Source organism: Acomys minous (assembly GCF_964271855.1).
Source record: "Acomys minous genome assembly, chromosome: 1".
NCBI lineage: Eukaryota > Metazoa > Chordata > Mammalia > Rodentia > Muridae > Acomys > Acomys minous.
Genome location: NC_140483.1, coordinates 6,642,547 through 6,669,182, shown reverse-complemented (window position 1 = coordinate 6,669,182; position 26,636 = coordinate 6,642,547). Strand labels below are relative to the sequence as shown.

The window sequence follows — 26,636 nt, the reverse complement described above, 5'->3', positions numbered from 1 at the left end:
GATATTAAAACCTATCACTGAAACAGATAGACCTCAAAAACAGAGACTCTCTCTCTCTCTCTCTCTCTCTCTCTCTCTCTCTCTCTCTCTCTCTCTCTGTCTCTCTCTCTGTCACACACACACACACACACACACACACATACACACACACACACACACACACACACACACACACGGGGTGTACTATACCACCAGGCTACTTGAGGGAGTATACAGAGAGATTCTCCCCTCTTTAGAAGACAAATTGGTAATGTCTGTAAATTTAAAAATCTTAATTCCAGACTGAAGCAGTTCAGTCTTCATTATTTATGCCTGAAATTCCTCCACACACAGAGAAGGGAACCTGTGGCAGGAGATCTGTGGAGGCATCACTTTGCTTAACCTCAAAATGTGGGGAATAATTTAAGTATTGTGGGGATGGTGAAGTGCAAAATAAAATCACACTGTTGGAGTAAGGCGTTCTGTTCATAAAAGGATGCTCCAGAGTTCACACTTTATGTGTAAAATGCACACAGCAGACTCCACTCATTTCTAATGATAAATACACATGAAAAGGAAATCTGGCAATATCAGCCCTGTGACGACAATGAGCTCCTGTGGGTTGGGACCTGGGGTGTGTGATGCCATTTACTTTATGGAAGAAAATATGCTCAGTAGCCTGTGGTAGTAACCTACTATTTGTCAATCTGGAGAAATCGAAGCATACACAACTGCCTAAAGAGGAGTGTAATGTCCGTTGCCATGTTCGAGACCTGGACCACTTAGCCATTACTTTTCTACTGAAAGGACTGTTGTACCTTGGAATATTAGGCCTAAACTTCCTACCAGTAAATGAGGAATAAAATGGAAAATTCCACATATGGGGCATATGGCTCCTCTCTTGGAGTTCACTAATGATGTTCTCTATATAAAGAATGCTTCGTGTCAGAGAGCTTGGTGTTCCTTTGAAAGGAAGATAGCAGCAGAGGGTTTTTGGAAAGGTAAACCATCAGATGGATACTGTGATGATAATGGAGGGGGTCTCCAAAGAGGCTAAAACTGAAGCCTGAGGAAGTTAGGGGTCTCTGGTATTGGTTTAGTCACCAAATCCATATTCTTAAGTTGTTGGTGCTTTTTAAATGAACTTATTTTCCCACTTACCCTTATAAGATTTCTGGAAAGGGTGTAGATTTTGACTTGAAAACAGCAACTTTAAATGATACCAGGGAATGTGATGTAAGAAATGGTTTCAGGTTTTTTTTTTTAATGGTTTCAGGTTATGAGATATTCCCTCACTGCAAATGACTGTGCAAAGAAATAAGGTTTTCCTCTGGGAAAGCAACATAGCTTTAGATCCATCCTCTGGCTGTGTGTGTGCGTTCATGGATATCCCATACATGAAATCGATACAGCCCCAGTGCTTAGCTTAAAGCCACAAAGGGACCAATCACCAATGCTGTTAAGATCAGTGTACTATTACAAAGTAGAGACAAAGGTATCCTTTTAATTTACTAGCCCAGGGTCTGGAGAGATGGCTCAGTAGTTACAAGCATTTACTCCTCTTCTAAAGGGCCTGAGTTCAGTTCCCAGCATACATGCAAGGCTACTCAAAACATGTGTAACCCCAGTTCCAAGGGATGTGACATTTCTGGCCTCCAATGGCACTTGTATTAATGTGCACATATACACATGCACACATGTACATGCACACATACACACACACACACACACACGTATGCATAATTTTAAAAATCAAACTTTTAAATTACTAACCCAAGTACAGTTTATTATGAAATGCCACATTTGCAGTAAGTCAGACATAGTTGGAAGGTCTAAGATATGAGAATACATATGGAGAAAATTAAAATTCACAACCACCCTGGTTCTTCTCATCTTGTCCTTATTTACATTTAAACATAAAGTCTTAATGCATAGTGTGGCCTTAGGAATAACTGACCACACTTCTTTACAATCTTATCCTCATGGAAAATTGTGGCCCTCTTATCAAGTAGTGAGAACAGTCTGGATCGCCTTATTTCCCTATTTTCTCAGACGCGCTGCTGGCCCAGCAATGCCAGCTCATTGTAGAGTGGAGTCATGCGAGCTTTCCTCTATCATCGATGTCAGAGGAAAGAAAAGAGGAAGCTGACTCAGCCTGCCTTGAGCTCATTCCAGATCCATTCTTTCTTGCTTTTGGCTTACTGATGCCCCTCTGGCTTCTTCCTCTGCTCAGTACACATCACTCTAGATCTTGGGTACCAGTTCTACCCCTTATGAACGTTAAGATTTGCCAGAGGCTGAGCCCTGACAGGGATTCACTCGCAGGTGCAAGGTCTGTGTAGCCACTGTGTTCTAATCCTTCCATTGTCACTGCTCAGTTCTCTCTCCCCTACCCGTTTCCCTGCCTTGCCTTTATTTCTGTTCTCTTCTCTTAGTTGCCCATTGCCTGTCACCTCAGTCCCAGCCCACTCTTACTAGCCTTCCATCTTCTTTAAACATAATGCGTCATTCTTTGTCGAGAGCTGCGATGTTGCCACGCCTAAAGATGACACTGGCTTCCGCCTTCCACCCTCCCGACGGTGAGTGCTCTCCCTGGTAAATAAGTTTTTATATGGCTATCAGCATGGGCATCAAGCCTTACGGTCTCCTCCGTGACTCATTTCGGACCTATGGAGAGGCTACATGTGGCTCTCTCTGATTGGCTCTTGCTGAGGGTATAAGCCTTTGCCCGCCTGGGGCGGGGCCATTCTCTGCCAAGCGATACTGCTGTAACTTCATTCCTGAGTAAACCGCCTTGAGAAGGAACCTGGTTGTCTTGAGTCTTATTCCTGCTGGTCAGGAAGGGCACGGACAATTCTTCATAACCTTACAGATTATAAATCTTAAAGAGTTTTTTTCCCAGTTCCTCCTTCTTTTTCATCCCTTCTACCCATACCTTTGTTTACATCCTTCTAATTTCTAATTTCTCCATCTTATCCTAACTAGGTCTCTCTTTGGTAGCTAGTTTTCAGTTTTCTTAATTTCCCCAATTGATTCTCACCACCTCCCCACGTGTCAAAAAGGATGTCTCTTGTGTTAGCCATCTCCCAAACACCTAATTTCATTCCAAGGAAACAAACTCTTATCATCTTTGTAAAGCGAACAGATGCCTGGAGTTTTACCTCTGCTAACCTGGTGGCCTTGACCACATACCATGAAATGGAAAGTCATATCTGAGTATCCACCTTCCTACATGCTCTCTCGTTTCTGTAAGACCTGGACTTTATGTGCTGCTCCCGTGTCTTCCACCAGTTAACGTCTGTTCTACATAGCTCACATGGCTCCCCTTAGAGCCCCTGGGAATCCCTCCTTCCTACCTCTCCTGATCTCATCCCAAAGTCTGAGGCAAGCCTCCTATCCTGGGTGCTCCCCCAGCCTGCTTACTTCTCTTTAAGCAGCACTCAAACTACATTATAGTATAGTATGTGTAGTGTAGTGTAGTGTAGTGTACTACAGTTTAGCATAAGTCTACATTTACCATGGCACGTTGACTTCCTGGAAGAATAAGGATGTCTTTATCCCCACATGACCTGTGCCTGACACAGAAGGGCTTACCAGGCCATGCAGAAGGACAAATGAGTAAATTAGTTAAATACTCTACAAACCAGTGCATCCTTGACATGAGGAACCCATATAGAGTGGCTTTCATCAACAGATTTTTAGAAGCCTACCCGCAATAAATATTGGGAATTTTTAAGTTAATGGACATTTGCAGAAACTTTATAGAAGTGGATAATAATATACAAAACTCAAGATTAATTAGAACAAATCTTGTATCCGTGTTCATTTCTGATAATCAAAATAGCCACTAAAGCTTACCTTCTGATTTTCACCCCAATACTTGCACCTAGTTACCCCATCCTGGCATCAGAGGTCGGTTCTCTTCTCTCTGTCCTCTCTTCCCTTGAACTGCCTTGGATCTGCCCAGTACTATACAGAGTAGGGTGGTTTATCTGGTGCCAAGGTGCGACTGGAGAGTGGGAGAAGGGGGCAAACCCATACCGGGAGCTCAGCCAAAGTAGTTCACCAAAAGGTGGGTCTTAACAGCCCAAACCCATCCTACAAATAAATATGTAGCACATATGTTGATCTGATGTATTTTGATGCTAATTAATAAAAAGCCATCACACCCGGGCAGGGCAAATAAGATAGGCGTGGCTAAGGTTCCAGGGCATGGGGAGACAGAGAGAATCTTGGGAAGAAGAGAGATCAGAAGAGAGGAGGAGAAGAAGGTTGTGCCATCATGGGTTAGGTGGAGGAGAAGCACATGGCCGGCGTGGATGGAAACTTAGTCCAAATGAAGAACATTAGCAAGTATATGGGATTATGGATGGGAGGTAGCTTGATAGAAATTATTAGAAGCAGATGGCATGGGACTGGCACAGGGATTCCATACCTGCCTCACTATGGAAAGTAGTTTAAAGGATTAATATCTGCTCTGCCCCAGGTTAACTAAGGCTATTTTAAAATATAACAGATGTCTGTGTCTTGATTGATTGCTAGTCAGTTACACTGCCGTGATAATAAGTATAGGCCTGATAATAAACATTATTAGGCCATATTGGTAACTTAACCACAACACTTACTAGTTGCTATTGGGACAGTGAAACTACATTTCTCCAGTTAAATCTGTGGACATGTAGTTATAACTGGCTTCCATGGAGGCTAGTGCATGGAAGCCTGACTTTTGGTAAAACAACTCCAAATTCTGATTGTTTGTTTGTTTCTTTAGAACCTCCATATAGACAGGCTACCTACCTTGAGGAGTACATGCTTGAAATTAAGCCATGGCCTTTTTAGTTCTTTGGCAGTTTTTTAAAAACATGTGTATGTGTGTAGGGGTGTGCACATATGTAGAGGCCAGAGGCTGGCAGAAGACATCTTGCCAGGCACCCTCTAAGTCATAGACCCAGGCATTGTCTCTCACTTGAACCCAGACCTTGCAGATTTGGCTCCTATAGTTAACGAGCTTTCTCTAAGGATCTCATAGGGCTGCCCTTTACATGGGTGCTGGGGATTCAAACTCTGGTCCTCACACTTGTGTGACAAGCACCCTACTCACTGCACGTCTCCTCGACCCTTCCTTGGAGATTTCTACTATATCATTCAAGGACAGCGAGAGATGAACTACAAGGGAGAAGATTAACTCTCAATGGCTCATCTCTAAAGTCAACAAGTTCATGTGTTGTTGGAGTCTGAATCCTAAATGATTGCACGAAGCTGTTGGCAGAAAACCCTAGGCCTCTGTGTGCGCTGTGTCTAGCATAGACGGATAACAAGACTGACAGGGTTCTTCTCAGAAATCAGTTGCTCTTTTGGATGCTGGTGTGCTTGAGGCTCTTTGAAATCTATCTAGACTGTTCCCTTTCTTCAGCATGCTGCTGAATAAATTGTATCTGAATGTCCTGAACATTTTTTTCTTCTAAAAATGTCAAAAGCTTACCTTTTACAGAGTAAGTTGCATGGGAGGCACACTCAGCCAGAAGCTAGTGATTGCAGGAAGCCTAATAGAATGACTGTTGTAAAAAGCTCCTTATAAGAGGTATAAGGTCTGCCCGGAGCAGGGCAGCCTCTAGTAGACTCACCATTCTACCGTCAGATTCTCCATCAACAGATGTACATGTGTATCTGTAAGCAAGCATGCCCAAGGAGCTGGAGAGGTGGCTCAGTGGTTAAGAGCACTTGCTGCTCTTGAAAGAGGATCTGAGTTCGGTTCCCAGCATCTACCTGATGGCTCACAGTCATCTGTGTCTCCTGCGCCTTCTCCTACCCTCCTCAGGCACTGCTTCCATGATATACACACATACGTGTAAATGAGTACTTATACACATAAAATAAAATAAATAAATAAATCTAAAACCATTGTTTTTAAAAGATAAATTAAGCTTGAATTGTGGTTCTTTCTGTATATACTTTATCCTTTGTGCTGAGGAATCAACTCTGCAAGGCAATGAATCCTTTCTTGGTCAACTCTGGACCTGCTATAACTGTATAGACTGCCTAAGGTAACAGCAGGGGATATGTTGCCCTTATTAGTTTTCTATGCACAAACGCAGGTTGGCAATAAGACTGAAGATCCCTGACTCGATAAAAAATGATTCTGCTTTGAAGCAGGAAAAGGGTGTAAAGACCATCCGGTCATAACAACATACGTAACACATCAAAGAAAATATTATTATAACGTCTTCAGGGTTGTAGGGGAAAGAGAAAGGGCTGTATGCTGGAAACTGAGTCAGAATCCCCTGGGAAAAGTCTAGGATAAGACAATGAATGTCAAGCAAGCTGCATGGACGGGGGACTCTACACAGAGGGCTGAACAAATATAAAATGCAAAACCTATGGTGTTGGGAAGAACTGAGCTTGAAGTATTTTTTGGTGACAGAAAAGGGTGTGGCCAGTGATCCATAAATGAGGGAGTTTGTTAGGTCAAGGCTAGAGAAGTCGGGACCACAGAGGCCGTGATAGGAAGGGAATGAAATGGAAACTTCAGAAGGGCTGTGCACTTCCTAGTGTGTATAGAATAATCAGAGAGTGCTATGAGGACACAGAGGCAAAGAGAAAACCAAGACCAACGACAGAGACAGCACAGAAGAAGAAGGGCATGCCTGCAGTCCCAGCCCTGGAGAGGAGGAGATCAACGCTGCTCTCTGAGTCCAAGGCACAAGACCAGCTGAAAAGTGCAGATGGGGCTGGGGGGGTGCAGCTCGGTGGTAGTGTGGTTGCCCAGTCTCATCATCAGCCCCAACCGTCCCCCCACCGCCCCACGGGGCTGAGTCCTCAGAACTGCAAAAGACAGCTGCTAGCACGTGAAAGACTATGGTTTGGGCCAGAGTGACATCAGTGAAGACAGGAACTTTGGGGAGTCTGAGTAGCTCCGTGACTCCGTTTGCCACCCAGGGGTATTCAAGCTCAGCAGGGAGGAAAGCATGGCAGCTGGGTGCAGGTGTGGGCAGAGCTAGAGACAGCTTCAGTAAAACAGCTCATTGAATTGTGAGGGAGGAGCTGGAGAACAGAGCTGTTTAAACCTTTGGGGAGTGGGTAGAGGCTTTCAGAGTGTGTGTACATCATTGGCCAGTGCAGAAATGCCTCATTTCCATAAGGAGGAATTTCAGGTGCTGGTGAATATTACCTTATAAGGGAAAAGGAAGTTTGACCTGGCTGCCAGGAGGGCAAGGATGGGGACACAGGACCAGGGCCAGGAGGGAGCAGTACTATTCCTGCCCATCTCGGGATGAGATTTCTGGGGTTTCAGTGCATCTGGACCCTACTCTTACTCTGGACTCCTCCCACCCATCTCATGGCTCCTCCACCCCACAACTGACAGGGGAACGGGTAGACAGTGTCTTAAGAGAGTTCTGTTTATGTAGTTTGCCAAAGAAAGTTAATCAGTGGCCAAGCTTGGAGCTATGTTAGACTGTGGACAGAAAAAACAAGAGCTCTGCTGTCGATGCTTTGAACTTTGACATACAAGTAGTTTTCTAAATGTCAATGTCACATAAATAGTTGGATTCGTTAAGTCTGAAGCCCAGTGGAGAGCCAAATTTGTCTTAGGAAGTCTTCAGCATAGATGAGCTAGAGAAAAAGCGTTGCCCAGGGAGTGCAGTTGGGAAGAGGAGGAGGAAGAGGATGTAGTGGGAGTGGGGCAGGAAGAAAGCACAGAGTTAGAGAGACATTCCGTTGTTTTAAAGGACAGTGAAAAATCTCTAGCAACTGACAAGTGAGGCCAGGAAGTATCAGGGAAAGATGACATGAATAGCCCACGTTACAAGGGGAAGCAGAAATTCTAACTTACTGAGCTATAATTCTAGTAAATACCTGGTTGTTCTTCCTTGCATATAACCCAAGTAAAGAGCATCAATGTCTCAAATTCCCATATTTACTTCCAGCCTTGATTAAAATGCAGGCAGAGCAAGACCAAGGCCCCATGGGGAGACATTCCAAAGTAAAGCAGGAGAAACCAGTCTATGCTGGGGGTTCATTTTTGTTTCTTCCACAATGAGGCTGTTTTCATCCACAGAGAAAGGCTTGCTGGCTTGTGGGGTGAGCTGTGCAGTTTCACAGGGCATGTATTTTATACTCACAATAAAACCTCATTGTGTCATTTTTGCCAGGAGTTTGGGTGACACCTCGACATATTATCATCAATTCTACAACCGTGGGATTATATTGGAATCCTCCAGAAAGGCCCAACGGCCTCATTTCTCAATATCAGCTGAGGCGTAATGGAAGCTTGCTTCACGTGGGTGGCAGTGATGAACAGAGTTTCACTGATAAAAACCTGGAGCCCAACAGCAGGTGACAGAGGCAAACTTTGCCAACCACACTGTTAGCTTTCTAACTTGTTCAAGGTTGAGAAAGAATACTTCCCATAGAAATGTGATTCAATTATTTAATTAATCTTATTATTCATTAGCCATGCTGTAGCAGATAAAAAGTACTAGTTTTTCTTAGTTTCCAGTCCATATGAGATCCTTTTTAGCATATAATTAATTCGAACATGAGAGCGTGAGAAATTTAGATATACAAAATACAATGTCCAACTTGAAAAATTACCAAAGAGTATTCAGAACTTACATTCCTAGATTAGCAATAAGAAAGACTGGGAGAGTCTTACACTCACTCCTCACCCCCCACCTCTTCTTGTCCCTCCCCTTCCTCTCCTCCCACCCCCCCACCCCCATCCCCCCCACCTCCCCCCCCCCCCCCCCCGTCTGCGGCAGCCATTGCAGCCACACATTTGCAATTCCTTCCCATTCATTTCTCAGCAGACACAAGATAAACCTTATGTCAACAGATGTTTCAGTGCAGAGATAGAGAATAATTTAGTTTTATTGTGGAAAATAACAGATCAATTTAAATATCTTTGCCTCTAAATGAATCTCCCTCAAATTCAACCCATTTAGAAATAGAAAAGACTAAATTGAACTTTCACAGCCCAGTAGCACACCCTAAGACATTTCTGAAATCCTCCAGAAGAGCCATGAGTGATGCGGGGTTCAGCGAGGGTTGGGAGGCAGCAAGAGCGATATTCTAGTGAGGAAGGCCGCCTTTGCTAGACACAAGGACCAAGCTCACAGTCATGGTTCTCACAGGAAAGAGTTCACAATTTGTCATAAATTTAGGGCAAAACAACATACCAAGAGGCCAGTGAACATTGTTACAGTGTCTCAGATTGTCTGGTTACAGGGTTTTGTTTCTTCAGGTACCTTTACAAGTTAGAAGCAAAAACCAGAGGTGGTAGCGGTGTGAGTGAGGACTATCTTGTCCAGATGCCTGAGTGGACCCCAGGAGACATCCATCCCCCATGTAATATCACTGTACTGGGCTCTGATTCCATATATGTAGCATGGACAACACCAGGTAAGAAATGGACTCTCTCTCTCTCTCTCTCTCTCTCTCTCTCTCTCTCTCTCTCTCTCTCTCTCTCCCTCCCTCCCTCCCCTTCCCCCCTTCTCTCTCTCTCTGTATGTGTCTGATTCTGTCTCTCTGTGTGTCTCTGTCTCTCAGTCTCATAGTTTAATCAAAATTAACTGGAGATAAAGATGAAAATGTGACTTCACAGGAAATCATAGCTTCCTCCTAGATAAATATCAATGGAGCGATCGAAAACACATATAAGTCTACACAATTGTCTACATATTTGTATATTGCTTATGCTTCTGTTGCTGCCACAAACAAATCCAACTTATAAAAAAGTAATTAATTTTGGCTCATGGTTCCAAAGGGAGAGTCCATATTATTAGAGGATACATGTCAGCAGGCAGATGGGTCAGGAAGCTGAGAGATCACATCTTCAGTTGCAAGCTCCCAGCAGAGTACTCTGGAAGTTGGGTAAGACTATGAACCCTCAAAGTCCACCCCCAGTGACAAACTTTGCCTAGCAAGGCCCCACCTTCTAAAGGTGCCATAAACTCCCCAAACACCACCACCATCTGGGGACCAAGTGTCCAGATACTTGAGCCTCTGGGGACATTTCTCACTCAAACTACTGTCATGGATCTCCACATTTGTGTACATTTATACACATGCATATCTATCTATACATATATACATACATCTGCCTTTCTATCAAAACAGTGTATTTTGGGAATTCAAAAACTTTAAAACCCCATCTTTTCACCCAAACATATCCAAGGTAAGTCAGAGGCTACAGTCACTCAGAACTTCATATCTATAGAAATCCTGAGGTTGGCTCACCGGCCTAGAGGGTTTCCTTCTGTTTTCCATCAGTGAACAGGGTACTTGGAAAGACAATGGCCTGTTTTAACTATGAGGTCACCATCGCAAATGGTGATGGCTGGTGGCCATGGCCTCTCTGTTCTGTGAGCCTTCGGTACCCCATTTAGTCAGTACCAAATTGCTTTGACGATTTAATGCACTATTACATGTTTATATAAATACAGTCCTCGGGTAGCATCCTGGCCAAATAGACACTATGGAGATTAAAGTGAAAGGCGAGAGTAAAGGTACTTTACACCCAGACGTGAGGACCAGAGTTCTAATTCCCTACGCCCGTGTAAGGACTCTGGGAGTGATAGCATCTGTCTGCACCCACAGAGTGGGGAAGGTGGAGACAGGAGGATACCTGAGGCTTGCTAACCTGCCACCCTAGCTGACTCTGTGCTCAAGGCTCAGAGAAAGACTCTGTCTCAAAATAAAGATAGAAGAAAATAGAGGAAGACAATAGATAGATAGATAGATAGATAGATAGATAGATAGATAGATACTGAAATATTTTCTATCTTTTAACAGAGTACAGGTTGTGTAACATTTAAAACTGATTAGAGGCTTAAGCTTCATTACCAAACATTTGATTTTACTTTTGTTTTCAGTACTAAGGTTAGAGCTTGAGGTTTTGCACACAACATGTGGGAAACTACCGTCTAGCCCTAAGCCACATACCCTGACCATGAACTTTCTGAGTCAACAAAATAGAACTCCCAGCTTTACATGTGGCAAGCATGCACTCCACCATGGAGTCCTCAGCCCCTGAATCTCTACTCTTAAATTCAAATTGAAACACACACCATTAGTCTAAGTTCAGCCACAGCTCAGCACAACATTGAAAATAGTGATCCTGGTATTGACAGACCTGTTTCTTAAAATAATTAGCAAAGACATACTTTGTGTTGAATTACATAATCACCCTGGACTGAAAATACCATCTTCTGGGCCTGACATAAACCCTGCAGTAGTGAAAGTACAGCAGCTGTGATTGCCTGTACAGAGCCTGTACAAGACTGGGCTAGTCAACAGTCATGGATAGAGGAGGGTCCCACAGGGATCTACTCCTCCTTAGTGACTTACAGGCTGTTGATGGGTGCTGGAATGGAGAGCCATTGTCTTTAGCTGTGTACCTCCTGGGGAACCCAGGGGACCCATGGTCACACAGATGGACGTGTTTAAATTCAGTGGGTCACAAACCATGACCACAGAGAGCGAGCTTGTATGGAAGAGAGGAGATTATCAGCAGTGGGGAGGAGACAAAAGAGGGCGAAAGGGTAGGCGTGTCCAGAATTCACTATATACATTCATGAGATGGTCAAAGAAATGTTTAGTTAATAATATATACCTGTAACACCTAATCGGTTTGTAGATCAGTTAATTATTGATAGAGAACATGAAATATTCTAGCTAGGCTTTAATAAAAACTTTCCACATTAAAAAAAAAATTAAAGCTATGCAGCCTTAAAGACAAAGGTCTACCATGTGAAATGTGTGGCACCCTTCTGAAAATGTGTGGCATGCTTCTGAAAATGCGTGGCATGCTTCTGAAAATGTGTGGCATGCTTCTGAAAATGCGTGGCATGCTTCTGAGGTCAGCATCTCTGATCAGGGAGAAGGGGTTTTGTTCTGCTCAAATTCACAGGGGGAAAATGTGCAAATAGCTTCATGCACAGAGAAACATGTAAGATACACAACACAAATGATTCCGCAGCAGTTTGCTCTAAAAATCAGCACACGGTATATTAAATTAAACCAGGTACAATAACTGCTCGTATCAGCGTCATTAATCTTCAGGGCTTAGAAACACAGGTAGTCCTGAGCTTTGTCCCTAATTTCAATATGGAGCAGTCTAGTCTTCACTAGGTAAATGTACAAACTTTCCCTCTGTGGACGTGGTCTCAGCTTTCTTAGAGTCACATTGTTATCACGTATCACAACCTCTTAGTGATTTCTTGCCGGCATTAAATCTTTTTATTATGTATGTGTTGGGGGTGGTTGGAGGTGTCACAAGTTGGAGGACAACTTGTGAGAATCTGTTCCACCATGTGCATCCTGAAGATCAAACTCGAGTCTTGGTGGCAAGCTGTTCGCCCACTGAGCCATCTCAGTGACCCTCTTCCTAGCATTTTTATGGTGTCCTTGTACTATAGGGCCACCAAGTAAAAGAAAGCCAAGAGCACCAGCTGGAAACCAGATTCTTCCATGAACTGGAGATGGCTTAGATTCGGAACTATGTTATCTCCAATTCAGATTCTAAAGAATAGTAAGAGAAGGCCCAGGAAGCTAGGCAGGGTGTCCAGGAGGATTCTGGGTCACCATGCTCTTGTTCACCAGAAGTCTTAGCACTTGTTGTTCCTTTAAGGCCACAGAAGTAAGACAAACAGCAAGATGCCCAGGATTCATGTTCTCCTGGCACCAGCTGGCAGACCTACCCAGTTTACCTAGCTTTATGCCTTTACAGCTACCAGTAGTTCAACTTTCCTGTGTTTGTTGAGTTTGCTGAAAAGAGCCTGAGTTCGTTTTTTGTTGAGGCAGACCATTCAGTAGGTGCCTGTTAGGTCTACTCATGGTGTCATTTGACGTCAGTGTTTCTTTGTTGCTGTTGTTGTTGCTTTTGTTTTTTGTTTTTTTAATCCAGATGATCTGTCTATGAGTGACAGTGGAGTGCTGAAGTCACCCACCATCACTGTGCTGGTAATTAATCTGTGGTTTTATTTATGGTGGTATCTGTCTTATGAAACTGTATGCCCCATTGTTAGGTGAGTGCTTGTCTATAATTTTAATCCCCTCTTAGCATGCTCTGTTGCTAAGCACCATGTGATAATATTTACCTCTTCCACTTTTGGCTTTAAGACAATTTAACAGATATTAGAATAGCGATGCCTATTCTTTCATTTTGCTTGGAATCCTGCTCTCCAGCCTTTTATCTGAAGGTGGGGTCCCTCTTTGGTGGTGAGGTATGTATTCCGGAGGCAGCAAAATCATGGAATCCATTTGTAACACAACCTCTGCATCTGCATCTTTTTCTTAGAGAGTAAAGACCATTAATATTGAGAGTTATTATTGAAAGCTTCGTATTCATTCTCGTCATTCTGTTGATTTTGTGATGGCTTCTTAGGCCTCTTCTGATGAATAGCCTTGGCATTAGTATTTACATGTAGAACTGTTACAAAGGTTAAGTGATGTCATTTATGTAGCCGCCATTTATTATCTGGATTTGTATGACGATGCTATAGATATGAGTGACCTTTTAGATTCAACACTTAATGCCTTCGACACAATCATTTTAATAACTCATTTTTATTTATTTTTCTGGGCTGGACAAGGCTGATGGCTTGAGTTTGATCCTAGAGCCCACATGAAAAGCCTGGTGCGATAGTGCACACCTGTCATCCCAGCACTCCTGTGAGAGACGGGAGGCAGGGCGTGGCTAACCTGCAGTAAACAGCACAGAAGAATGAGGAGGGCCCTGCCTGGACAAGGTGGGAAGCGTGAGGTGGAGCTCTTGGCCTGTCCTCTAACCTTCATGGACACACCATGACACATGCATACCTTTGTTTTCAGAGTGCCAAAAACACTTAGTTCAATATAGTGTCACTTTTTTTTTCAAGACAGTTTTTTCAAATTTCTTCTACTATGTTGTGTTTTTTTTCTTTTGAAACCAACATCACATCTTTATGTTGAATATATAAATAAGAAAAGCCTTATTGTAGAATAAAAGATAACTCTTGCTTATAAAATGTAACATTAGCTTGTTCCTACCTTAAGCTTGAAAGAAAATTTCCACCCAGTCCAGACTAAGAGAAAATGAAGAGTTCCATGCTAACTCTGACCATTTAAGCAATTGTTAACAAATCTATAATTTCCAGACCTGTCAATTTCATAGATGCATAAAATCCAGTAGAGAAACATTGTAATACATGGAAAGATTAAAGTCTTAAACATTGTTTTTCTGGTGCCTAGAAGGATTCCAAATGGTGGAAGCCCCAGGTGATTGTGGGTCACAAGCAGTTGATCCCATCAGAAACGCCTCATGATATGGATAATAAAACATTTTCTGTTCTGAGCAGTCGCAAATGTGTGTTTTAAGCAGAAGGAAACCAATCTTGTTTTGAGCAAGGTTGTTTATGTAGTTACAATCAGGAATTTTCTATATCCTCTCCGACTTTCAGAAGTTCAGAATGACTGTACCACAGACATTGCTGAGTAGTGAGTCGGAGTCCACATCTGCACTTCACAGCCCTGGATGGACTTTAGACCCTGGAGCTCTTACTAAAAAGCAAATCCTTGGGCTCAGGGGCAGCTTATAGGTAGCATGCAGAAGCCCTGTGTCCAGTCTCTAAGAATCACTTAAGCAGGGCACCGCATACCTGTAACTCTAGCACTCCAGGTGAGGCAGCAGGAGGATCACAAGTTGAGGGGTATCCTCAGCCTACGTCGGAATTTGGAAGTCTGCCTGAGCTTCAGGAGGACTGTCCCAAAAGAAAAGAGTGAAAAGAAAAACACAAATTCTTCACATCAGGCTTATGGAAAAAAGACTTTCTTGAGGTAGAAAATGGATTCTTGAGGTCAAGAAACATAAGCTGTCTCTCTCTCTCTCTCTCTCTCTCTCTCTCTCTGTGTGTGTGTGTGTGTGTGTGTGTGTGTGTGTGTGTGTAAAATAATGCTCCTCCACATACTCAAATGTACCATCAAGTTTAGCAACCCCAGATCACTCATACCAAACCAAAATGACAGGGAACAGTAACTCCTAGCGACAGAAATAACTGGCTTTCTCTTGAATGTACAAAGCCAAAATATTGATTGAATTAATTGATTTATTTTCACATGCATTTTGTGGGGATCAATATGGACACAGTAACCTCAGGCAGGTAAGTTACTGGGAGCAAATAGTCTTTGTGGTTGCTTGGCAACAGAAGAATTACCTAGGTAATTAACTGGGTTTCGGCTTTCAAAGTATGTTTCCAATGCTATCAATAAACTACATCTTAGATCATGTCTATAAATCCTGCTGGTAAAGGACTGAGGATTCCCAGAGTAAGGGTAACTGTGATAGGGAGAACTGATATCACAGATGCAAGTTTCTTAAGTCCTACTATGTGCCAAACCCTCCCAGGCTCAAGGTAATTCTTATATATATACATATACATTTTTTAAAGATTTATTTGTTTTATGTATATGAGTGCTCTGTCTTCATGCACACCAGAAGAGGGATTCAGATGGCTGTGAGCCACCATGCCTTTGCTGGGAATTGAACTCAGGACCTCTGGAAGAACAGCCAGTGCTCTTAACCACTGAGCCATCTCCCCAACCCCTCAAGTTAACTCATATGCAAACAGTAACAGGTAGTTCCTCTTTCTAGGATTTTGAGATGTGGCTTCAGGGTGTAATGTGCTCAAGGTCACCAGGCATCGCATCTCTAGGATTCAGATGAAAATCTGTTCAACTGTTGCCTTTGAAGAGCCATTCCTTTCTGCCTTTGGTTTAACTCTTCAATCCGAAGCTTTGCGTTTCTCACTGGAGGTCTTGCAAACGCACGAGGTGTGCACTCAGCTTTGGCAAGTGGCAGCCCAAACCTACTGGTTCTGTGAGGATGATGTTTTGTTGGGCAAGTCAAGAGCAGGAGAATTAATTGGGAAAGGGCCACCAAACTAAAGAGTGTGGATGAACCAGGAAACTCCACCTAGCCAGCCTAGAGTGCAGAAAGAACAGACAGAACTCAGCAAAATCATGCAAGAGCAGAAAGATTCCAGCTAGTCTCAAATACCCATGAAGGGATTATTCAAAGGCTGTCCCAGGCAAAGCCAGGTCCCTGTTTATCTGATAAATGTCAACAGGAGTCCTTCTAAAACGCTGTAACCTTTAAGCAACTTCAAAACATGTCTGCTCCTTGTACGGTGTGTGGAGGTGGGAGCCCACTTACAGACACTCACATATACACATGATTTAAATATGTCAGTGCTGAAAAGGTAGTTCAGTAGTTAAGATCACTGGCTGCTCTGAATGTGGCAATCAGACTCAGGTTCAATTCCCCGCACCTACATGGTGGCTCGTAACCATCTGTAACTCAAGTCCCATGGAAACCAACAGCCTCTTCTGGCCTCTGAGGGCACTGCATACACATGAACCACAGACATACATGCAGGCAAATCAACCATACAGAGGAAAATAAAATAAAATGAAGAACTTACATAAAATATAAATCTTTTTTAGGTGGGGGAAGTCACTCTAGTAACTCACCTTCTATTGTTGAGATGTGACTACTCATGGCCCTGTGGTAACCGGTCCTGAGACTGCACCAGCCAGTTAATGTTCAAATTAGAGGCTGTGCAAGCCACATTAGCTTCCTCTCAAGGTGTCCTCTGACCTTGTATTAGCCCTGGCTCCAAGGTCCACACTCAACTGAATCAGGGCAGATTTAACTGAAAGAGAGGAGAGATACACGTAACCTTAATGATTATGGAAAATTAGGAAGGAAAAGACTTCACAGAATACAAACCATTTACCCAGAGAAAAGAGCAGAGGCAGCCAGTCCTGCTGTTTAAGAACCCAAACATTCAAAATTATTTAAACTCTGCAGATAATAATGAGCCATTCTAATTTATCAAGATGATGACTATATTTTGAACTATCTACCCCTTAATCATGTCCTAATTAACAATACAGCTGCATTCAGCAAGTGCTTTTTCTCACTAAGGATGGGGAGTTATTTAAGTTTAAGGCATAATCGTGAAGCCCTGGCACTTTCCCTTGCCCATTTATCTTTTAGTCCATTAAAGAAAAAAAAAATTGGCAACCATGCTTCTGGGAAATCATTTTAATTAATCCTGCATGGGCACACAAGTACTATTTATTAATCACTTTTTGATGAAAGGTTAGCTAGCCACAATATGGGCCATCTACAGACACAGACACCCTAGTGGGTGTTCAGTTACAGTCTCAGCTGCAGTAGATGGGGTTGGATGCTGTCTGGTTAAAAATAAATAAAACGTCGGCCTGCACTAATTTGGATGATTCAACATTGGCCGTTAGTTTTCACTGTTGAGTGGAGTAACCGAAAGACAAGAAAAGATGGAACCCACTTAGTGATTTATGTTTCATTTGCGCATTAACAAGCAAACTTATCTTGCACATTTTGAGTCTTGCATTGTGAGCTAAGCGTTTTTCTTGAGATAAACACAAATCCTTTTCAGTAAGTATAACTTCATGTCTCATGTCATGTTTTCTGTGTTTGGTGTTTTTTGTCACAGTGTCTCACTACATGGCCAAGGCAAAACTCATACTCAGCAATCCCTCTGGGATAACAGATGTAAGCTGCCACACCCAAGCTATTTTCCATATTTTACTAGTGAGAAAAGTCAATGCAGATTTTGTTTTGTTTTGTTTTTCAAGACAGGGTTTCTCTGTGTAGCCCTGGCTGGCCTGGACTTGCTGTGTAGACCAGGCCGGCCTCAAACTCAGAGACCCATCTGCCTCTGCCTCCACCTCCGCCTCCGCCTCTGCCTCCGCCTCCGCCTCCGCCTCTGCCTCCGCCTCCGCCTCTGCCTCCGCCTCCGCCTCTGCCTCCGCCTCCGCCTCCACCTCCGCCTCCGCCTCCGCCTCTGCCTCCACCTCCGCCTCTGCCTCCGCCTCTGCCTCCGCCTCCGCCTCTGCCTCCCGACTGTGATTTTTCTCTAGCTTATTCACCTTGTAGCTATCAGAGGCAACTTACGGGGCCTATATTTTCTTATGATTTTTCTTTTTAACCTTTTGCTTTTTAAGTGTTTTAAATTCAATGTATATATTCAGTGTACTAAATGATGAACTTAATTATGATATTTTCATATGTTCATGTCAGGTTTTCTGCTCATATTCTCTCCCCTCATTGCCCTACCCACACCCCACAGTTCCTGTGGCATGTGTGTGTGTGTGTGTGTGTATGTTTGTGTGTGTGTGTGTGTGTGTGTATGTGTGTGTGTAGTTAAAATACAGTTTCTGTTTCTCTACCTCATTAACACATATAGCAAATGATTTTTATCATTTCTAAAATCTAGTTCAAAGTTTAAAAACAATTTTTCTATAGATATGGAAAATATGGAATGACCACAGTACAATTGTGGGGCCATCCTATGGTCCAGCAGGGTCATTTTATCTGTGGGCCCAGACCTCATGGAAGGCAGGATTCATGTATCTTTGGAGAGACTGAATTCTTGGATTCACTTGACAGACAAGAATATATCTACTGATCTCTAGTCATGAGTGTGGCAGGAGGCAGGACACCTGATCACACAGAGAGGTACAAAGGTGATGCTTTATACATCACCCCTCCTCTGGGGGATGTCACTGCTGAGGAGGAAGCGAACACTGTAGGATGTAGCTATCAACCTATGTCAAAGTCCTGTACAGTTGTCATTAAAGGAGTGAAGGTAGCCTGCGCTATTTTTTCACCTCCCCCAGAAGGACATAATGGAGACACCCCTGCCTACACAGAGGAAGGTATTGGCCAGTGTGTTAGAGACACTGTTCTAAGTGTAAGCTGTCTTTTGAAGCAAATACTGCTGTCAAACTGAATTAATGGGTTATGTATTTTTTTTTTTTTACTCTTAGAATTGTTACTGCTCCTGCTACTTAAAAAAAGGATTTTAAAAGGGCTTATATGATTGACTTGTCCCATTGTAAAGTATGCACCTGCTGAGAAATGAAGCCACAGAGGGAAAAAAAAGTTGAATAATTTAACTTTTTTATTTGTAAAGATAATCAGGGTTTTTCTGATTACATCTTAACTTCATAAATGTTAAATAACCTATCAGCATCTAGTTGTTGTAAATTATGAAAAAGAGCACTGCCAGGAATATTAACCAATACAACCCTTGTTCTTCAGAGAACAAGAAAATGTGTTATGGCAGCTTGTCACTGTGCGACTGGTAACTCTGACACCAAATAACAAAACTGCCATTTGCACTTAGGGTAGATTGGTTCACACGCGTTTCCGAGGCTCCTTTTGCTCTGACAGAAATTTATGAACTCGGGAACTAAGCAAGTCGTGAGGCTCCCCAGCTGATCCTAACAAATATGCCCATTTCATTTCATTTAGTCATCAGGCTGCCAGGGGGCTCCGTCGTCTCAGACTCATTGCAGATGGCACGGCATTTCAGGGACACCATAGACTGTGTGTCACTGCTCCGTAAAGTGATGGCAGTGGTGGGACCCTCTTTCCTAGGTGTTTGTCAGTGTTTGACATGTCCACAGTTTGGAGGTGCGTTTTCTGTTTCAGCACCTCGTAGGTGTAGGTAAAGGGCTCTTGTTGCCCATTAGCCGTGAGGTGAAAAATACATTTCCCGGGTTCATGCGGTGTCTAGCCAGGCTTAAACTTAGATCAATATTGTGTCTGTATCTGAAACACAGGAGAAGTGTAATCTTGCTCCCTGTCCCCGCTGGGAGTCCTGTCATTTTCAAGTAGAGGAGTTGAAGGACTCAGAGTGCGGGAGCCGCCTGTTGTAGGTACAGACTGAAGACAAAGAAACTGACTTCAGACAGATTGGGTGGGAGACCACCTGAAATTACCGCCAAGGATGAATGGCAGATTGTCTTCACAGTGCCATTCGATCATAGGCAACCGCACACTTAAAAAGCCATAGAGCAAGAGAGCATTAGGACAGTCCCGTGCATGGGTGTGGTGTTCATACCTATGTGGAAGAGTGGCTTTGTGTGAGAGGTGTCAGAGGACACATGAGAACCTGGTTGGTATCTCTTGTTACAGCTTTATTATGGTTTTTTTTTTTGTTCTCTGTTTTGTCTTGTGTGGAGATGGAGATGCTTTTAGCAGCATCTACCCTGTGGGAATGTACTAGAATACTGTGTGTGTTGTTTTATGTCACCCTTACGCAGGTGCCACTATATGACCATTGGTGTCATCACTTTACGGAGGAAGAGACTGATGCTTGTGGAGGCCACTTGGTGTGTGACAGTGACTACAGAAGTCAGGGATGAAATTATCTGATCCGTCTCCAGTTTACCTAATTCAATAACACAATGGGCACATCTTGCATAAGTGTGTTTTCCAGACTCTTCCACAAGCTCCACCCAAGGAACAGAAGAGACAGAATGAGCATGTCACACTGAGATCAGCCTCAGGCAGTGACCATGACCTTGCAGTGTCTTAGTCTTACCTTTTGTTTTCTAATGCATGTGGATTTGGTGTCAGCATGTTTGCCCTGAGTCCCAGGGTTCACCATATTGGAAAGCATTTGTTACAAATCTTGGTTGCTCGTGATGCATTGTTAGATTTCAGGTACTAGGAAAACCTAAGAGACACATCCCCCTGCCCCAGTAACAGGCGCAGTGTCCAGGCCATCCTTCTCACTGCATTGCATCATACTCTGTGACAGACAGCAGCCTCTCTTCCGTTGTCTCCAGATGACAGTATCGTGATAGTAAAGAGATAGATGCTAACGTGGCTTGGAGTGATGAGGTGTTCCAAAATACTCCTGATAGAAATTCCTGTAAATACATGTTCCTGCTTAAAGGTCGACTTGTAAGCTGGCAGGGTCCCCGGTTCATTCTTCAGCAGGCTCTACTGCTTCACGCAGTGTTCGCTGAAGGGTGTTTTTAAGGGAGTGAGAGCCTGGAGGCACAGTTCTCTTCTGTGTTACACGGGTTCCCCTCACCCACTAATGAACTGAGAGTCCCAACCGATCTCTCTCATCAATTCTCTTCCTCCAACTCTCAGACTTTACAGCAGCTTTCTGAGAGCACTTGAAATGTTCCTGGGTTCATCTTGCGCTTGCGAAAAAGGCCTTGAGGAACCCATTCTAGATAAGTCCGTGATGCGCACTCATTCAACTAACCAAGAGAAAAGCGAGCCTACCTAAAAACCCTAAGGATCTGACCTCATGACAGCTTTATGTCTTCTCATGGGTAGAAGTCACAGGAATTTTCTATAGTGACACTGAACCAAACTGTCAGGAGCCAGAGCAACCATTTGCTTCGCATCTGGGCTACTCTGTTCATGGTGAATTCACTTCAAGGCAGCACAGAGGGACTAAAACTAAGTTGTTCTCCAAGTTTCTCATGAATAGTTCTCTTCCCGGCACAAGGGTGCTTCAATGTGAATTTCTTCTGCAGTCCTATGCATGGTTTACTCCAAAGTGGCTTCCACTTCTAACCTGCGAAAAGCTTTTATGACTTTATGAAACAGTTTTCTAAATTAAGGCATTTTAGGCAGAAGAACTTGGTCAGTTTCTATGAACAAGGAGAGGTGAAATTCTACCAATTTCCATGGTTCAGATAGGAAAATCATGTGTTTCCAAATTTTATAAATTAAAGGACTATTCCAGAAATCTCTGTTTGTCTCTGTCTTTGCGTGTTCTTTGACCCAAGCCCACATGTGTCCAGGATGTGTGGGTCTAAGACTAGGAAACTTGGTATTTGGAACTTAAAATTTTTCCCTCTAATTTTCCTGTTCCGTTGATGGCAATTTGACTGGTTCAGAATTGGTCTGCTTGTCTACACAGCTTTTCTCAGCCCTGCCCTGTAGTTTTCCTTTCCTGTTAGCTTAACCTAAGATTCTATTTTCAAAGCTTTGAAATATAAGCTTCATCAGACCATATCATTACTACCCACAACTAGCCAATGTGCAATCCAGAACAAGCGGCTTTGACTTTACCGAGATTCAGTTTTATTTTGAGGGGGAGGGTGCTTGGCATTTGAGAATATTTGATGCTCTTTCAGAGGCCTTAGGTCAGCTCCAAGCTTCCACACCTAGCAGGTCACAACTGCCTGTAGCTCCAGGTATGGGAGATCCAATGCTGTCTTCTGGCCCCTATGGGTACTGCACTCAAAATGCACATACCCACACTCATATCAAATACATAAATAAATATTTTAAAGGAGAGAGGTTACCGTTATCCTAAATTCTGATTCATTCATTTAATCATCTGAAGCATTTTTGAGCTTCTACTTTGTGCTAAGGGCTAGACACAGGAGCCACATTCACAAAAATAAAAGTTTCCTACCTTTTGCAGTTGACATTCTGCTGTTAAGAAAGAACAGCTGTTCTCTAGGGCAGCACAGAACTTCGGGGAAATAGCTTTTCTAGTTTGCATTACTGCCACAGCCATTGTATGAGCCTTCAGTCTGGTTCTGACCTCCAGGCTTAGGTTTCAACCCATCATTTGCTGGGCAGCCATGGTTTCCAAACATAGCTTAGATATAACACACACACACACATACACACACACATTCAATTTCTTTTGTTGTTTTTTTTTTTATATAAACCTCAAATTTCTTGATGATATTGTAAAATCTAATGGTCGCTTGAGTTTGGGAGTAAAGAAAATCAAGGTTACCCCAAGGGGCTTCCTGAGGCCCTGAGCTTAGGGACATGGGGAATGATGTCATCACTAATCCAAAGAGGATGCTTAGGAAACTTGGGGTGAGTCCACTTGGGGGTGGGGGTGGGGTGGGGCAAGCATAGCTCATTTTCATTGCAATCTCCTATTGAGATCTAGGATGCTGTAGAAAAATTTACATCAAAGCATGGCATTCCTGGGCCAGAGATAAGAACTGAGGAGTCAGGCTGGCAAGGCATCTCAGGAGGTAAAGGTGCTTGCCTCCCAAACTCATGAACTGAGTTCAGTCCTCAAGATTAAGGAGAACCTACCCCCAACAAAGCACCCTCTGACCTCTACATATGCAGGGGTGATGCACATGTACATGAACAAAAATGTGTGAGCATGCACATGTACACATTTGACATAGAAAAATGTTAATAAGGATTTTTAAAGAATTGAGAAATTGGTAATAAGATGACAATTAAGCACTGAAGATGAATTTTGTGGATAATTTAAATAGGATATGGTACACTAAAAAAAATGTTCATTCTGGGCCTGGGAGGATGGCTAGATAGAAAAGAATGTGTCATGCAAGCATCAGAACCTGAAATTGATCCCAGATTCAACATTAAAAACAGACCAAAACAAAACCAGCTGTGGTGCACACACTTGTAATTCAAGTGTTGTGTGGTGAAGACAGACAGATTCCAGGACTCACTGGTCAGCCAGCCTGCCCTACTTGATGGGCAGGACAGTGAAAGAGCCTGGCTCAAAAAGAAACAGTGGGCTATGCCAGGAGCAGCAGCTGAGGCTGACCTCTGGCCACTCCATGCATACATAATCCCCCCATGTCTGTTCACATGCTCATGCACACACTCACATGTACACACACTGCTCAGTCTGGGTTGACACGTTCTTTCTAATTGACCATATTTCTGGAAGAGACCACAGGACAGCACTGGCATGTGAAAATATTCCCAGTGCCCCATTTGCTTCCTGCACACAATCCCGAGCACTTTGGGTGTCTACCAGCTCTTCCTGTTTGTGTTTGCTACACAAGCAAAGCCACATTCCCTTGTGTGGACCTCATCCCCCGTGTGTCATCAGGTCCCGTGGTGTTTGCTCTGTGAAGTTGTCTGTAGATTTCCTTGTTTCTATAGTAATGACAAACTTATTGATATGGTGCATGCAACTAATTCCATAAACGCTCCCACTTCAGTGAGATAGTTTAGTCAGAGCCTCCATCACAGTCTCAATTCAAATCTCATATCCTTGCTGCCTTTAAAAAGTATGTTTCTTCATGAGCAAATAAAACTTAACAGGCATTTAACTATGTGAATAGATTAAAATAATGAAAAAACATACTAGCTTCTTTAGGAACTGCTGGTGAAAAATGGCAGTTATTGGACCCAAATTTCCTATGTATTTAAGGCCCATAAGTCTCGCTGACAGAGTGGACTGTCCTGGCTCAATAATTAATGTCCTGGGAATTCCCCAGGTAGACTGTGATTTGGATATTTTATGGGCTATTATGTCAAAGATCCATGTCAGACAAGATACTTACACAATGCTCCGCAGAAGAATTATTGTCACAAGCAAACTGGGGTTGTTGTTTTCTTTTTTAATGTCCCTTAAGTAAACCTAGGGAGAATATGATACACTTCTTAATTGTTTCATGTTTTAAGTGACAGATGCCATCTTCATTTTTTACTGACCACTAGGGTGTATCTTTGAGTATGACAATTACGAATGCTTAAGCAGCACTCTCCTTCAGAGTGCACACTGCAGTCCTTCACAACCTGCATTTGGTGTGGCTTCAATGCTGAGCCGTCCCTTACCTTTCTGTGACAGCCTCGTGTGAGTGCGTAGTCTGTGGGGACAGGGTCAGTGACTCTCCTGCGTAATACGTTCATGCTTCCTTCTCTCTCTTCCTCTCCCTCTTCATAGGGGTCCTGCTTCCCCACGTCCCGGTGGAGTACAGCATCTTGCTCAGCAGTGGAGGTGGGATGCCTTTAACCTTCTCCGCTGGGCACCGTCAATCTGCCCATCTGAAGAACTTGACTCCGTACACACAGTATGAAATAAGGATACAAGCCTGCCAGAACGGTGACTGTCTTTTAGAAACGTGGCCTGGGATTGTTTGAAATCTTTTTTTTTTTCTTAAAAAGGACCAAGTCCTCCGTTAAAATACAAAGAATAATGTTTCATTTCTAATCTGTGGTACTGGTTGATCAGAAAAATCAGATCCTGGTATCCAAGGAAGCATTGGGCATCTCTACACAGTACATCATGAATATTTAAATACATTAAAATGGTGGGTTTGTTTTATAAGGCCATTTAAAAGAAAAACACATAGCTCATACAAAGAGGCCATTGATAATATAAAACAAACAGGCTCTGGAATAAATTCATAGAAAATGTACTAAGCTTGATTTTGCATGTATTAAACATGTTCAGGAGGGAGAAGGGAACAGTTATTTAAGAGTTGAATTGCAAGCCAAGCTTGGTTGTGCATGCTTTTAATCACAGCACTCAGGAGGCAGAAACAGGAAGACTTCTGAGAATAGAGCAGTGTGGAGCTGTTCCAGGACAGCCAGGAGCTGCACAGAGAAACCCTGTCTTGGAAATAACAATAAAGATTTGTATTGTTTATGAATGAGTTCATATTTTTGATGGTGTTCCTTGGAGCCAATACCATGAGTCTGAGGTCTGTGGCCTGGTGAAAACATTGCTGTCTTAGACAGAATGTGATCCACCACTTCCTCTCTTTAACTGAGGGCTGAAGAGACATAAACTGATATTCAGAGAAGGAAACCATGGAATCCACAGAGCATAGGACACATTATCTCTGCTGTGTGTGAGAAAGAAACATATAAGGCCAGGCATGGTAGAACACACCTTTAATCCTAACACTTGGAGGCTGAGGCAGGTGGATCTCTGTGAGGTCGAGGCCAACCTGGTCTACATAGCAAGTTATAGGATAGCCAGGGCTACATAGAAATGCCCTGTCTCAAATAAACAGATATATAAACAAAACTATATTATGTGTATATAGCCTACATATGATAAATAATACCTGGTTCAAAGTGAGATGGAATTCACACAGGTACGGCATTTTGCTTCACCTTGGAGAAACCTACCAGTCTACGGCCCACATGTAGCTGGTTGGATCCCACATTCCTTGTCTCGTTACCCTAGAGTTGGCTCAGATTTCAAGGCTGGTCTTGAGTCACATCAGAAACCCCAAGTCCATTTGCTGACTTCATCCTACAACAAGGCCATGACTCGGCAATGTGGAGATAGCTCTCTTAACTTAAAGGCAAAATCAACCTGTGGTTCACACAGCCAGAGCTATGTTATGGGTGCTCCTAGGACTTAGTGTTAACTTGTTCGGTTTCTGTGTGTCTAAGCGGCAGTAGTCAGTTTGGTACATTAAGTGCTATTAAGTGTATACAGAAGTTGTGTGAGTCATTTAAACACTGGTGAAATTCAAATGTGGTCACTTTCTAAGTAGAATAGCTGCACTAGAAACAGAAACTAGGTCAGTCTAGCCTCTGGTTCCCGCCTGCACCGGCGTGAGGGATGGTTACTGCATGAAGCATCTAAAGCTGATTTTGTATTTTAATGTTTACTTTCCATGGGCACCCAAAAGACCAAACTGAAATATGTATGCACTGTATCCTGTATGGCTGTGTGACACTGTGCCTTAAAGGACAAGTTACTAAAGCTCTGGGTTGCTTTTGTAGCAAGCTGTGGAGTTAGCAGTAGGATGTACGTCAGAACCCACGAAGCACCACCGGCGGGCCTACCGTCCCCTCTTCTGAAGGCTTTGGGGTCATCTTGCATAGAGGTTAAGTGGACGCCACCTAAGAGACCCAACGGAGTCATCACCAGCTATGTCATTCACAGGTGAGAGGTTCGTGATTGGGGAATGCGGGTCATCCCGGGGCTGTACAGTCACAGGCTCCGCTTTGCACAGGGCACAGAAGGGCAGCCGTGCTCTATGGAGCACATACTCGTGAAGACTGTGCTAGAAGCCGCCCAAGGACCAGCGCCCACAGTTACTGTGTGACCTTTCGT

The 26,636-nt window shown here is 43.2% G+C and overlaps 1 protein-coding gene across 1 annotated transcript in view; it reads left to right on the top strand.

The window, feature by feature from the left end:
- USH2A (usherin) overlaps positions 1 to 26,636 on the top strand; it is a 683,333-nt gene that overhangs the window by 559,819 nt on the left and 96,878 nt on the right. Inside the window, exons 57-60 of the mRNA XM_084773188.1 lie at positions 8,130 to 8,313; positions 9,221 to 9,378; positions 24,504 to 24,662; positions 26,303 to 26,465. Of these exons, the coding sequence (XP_084629314.1) occupies positions 8,130 to 8,313; positions 9,221 to 9,378; positions 24,504 to 24,662; positions 26,303 to 26,465 (664 nt within the window). The remainder of the gene's footprint in view (positions 1 to 8,129; positions 8,314 to 9,220; positions 9,379 to 24,503; positions 24,663 to 26,302; positions 26,466 to 26,636) is intronic.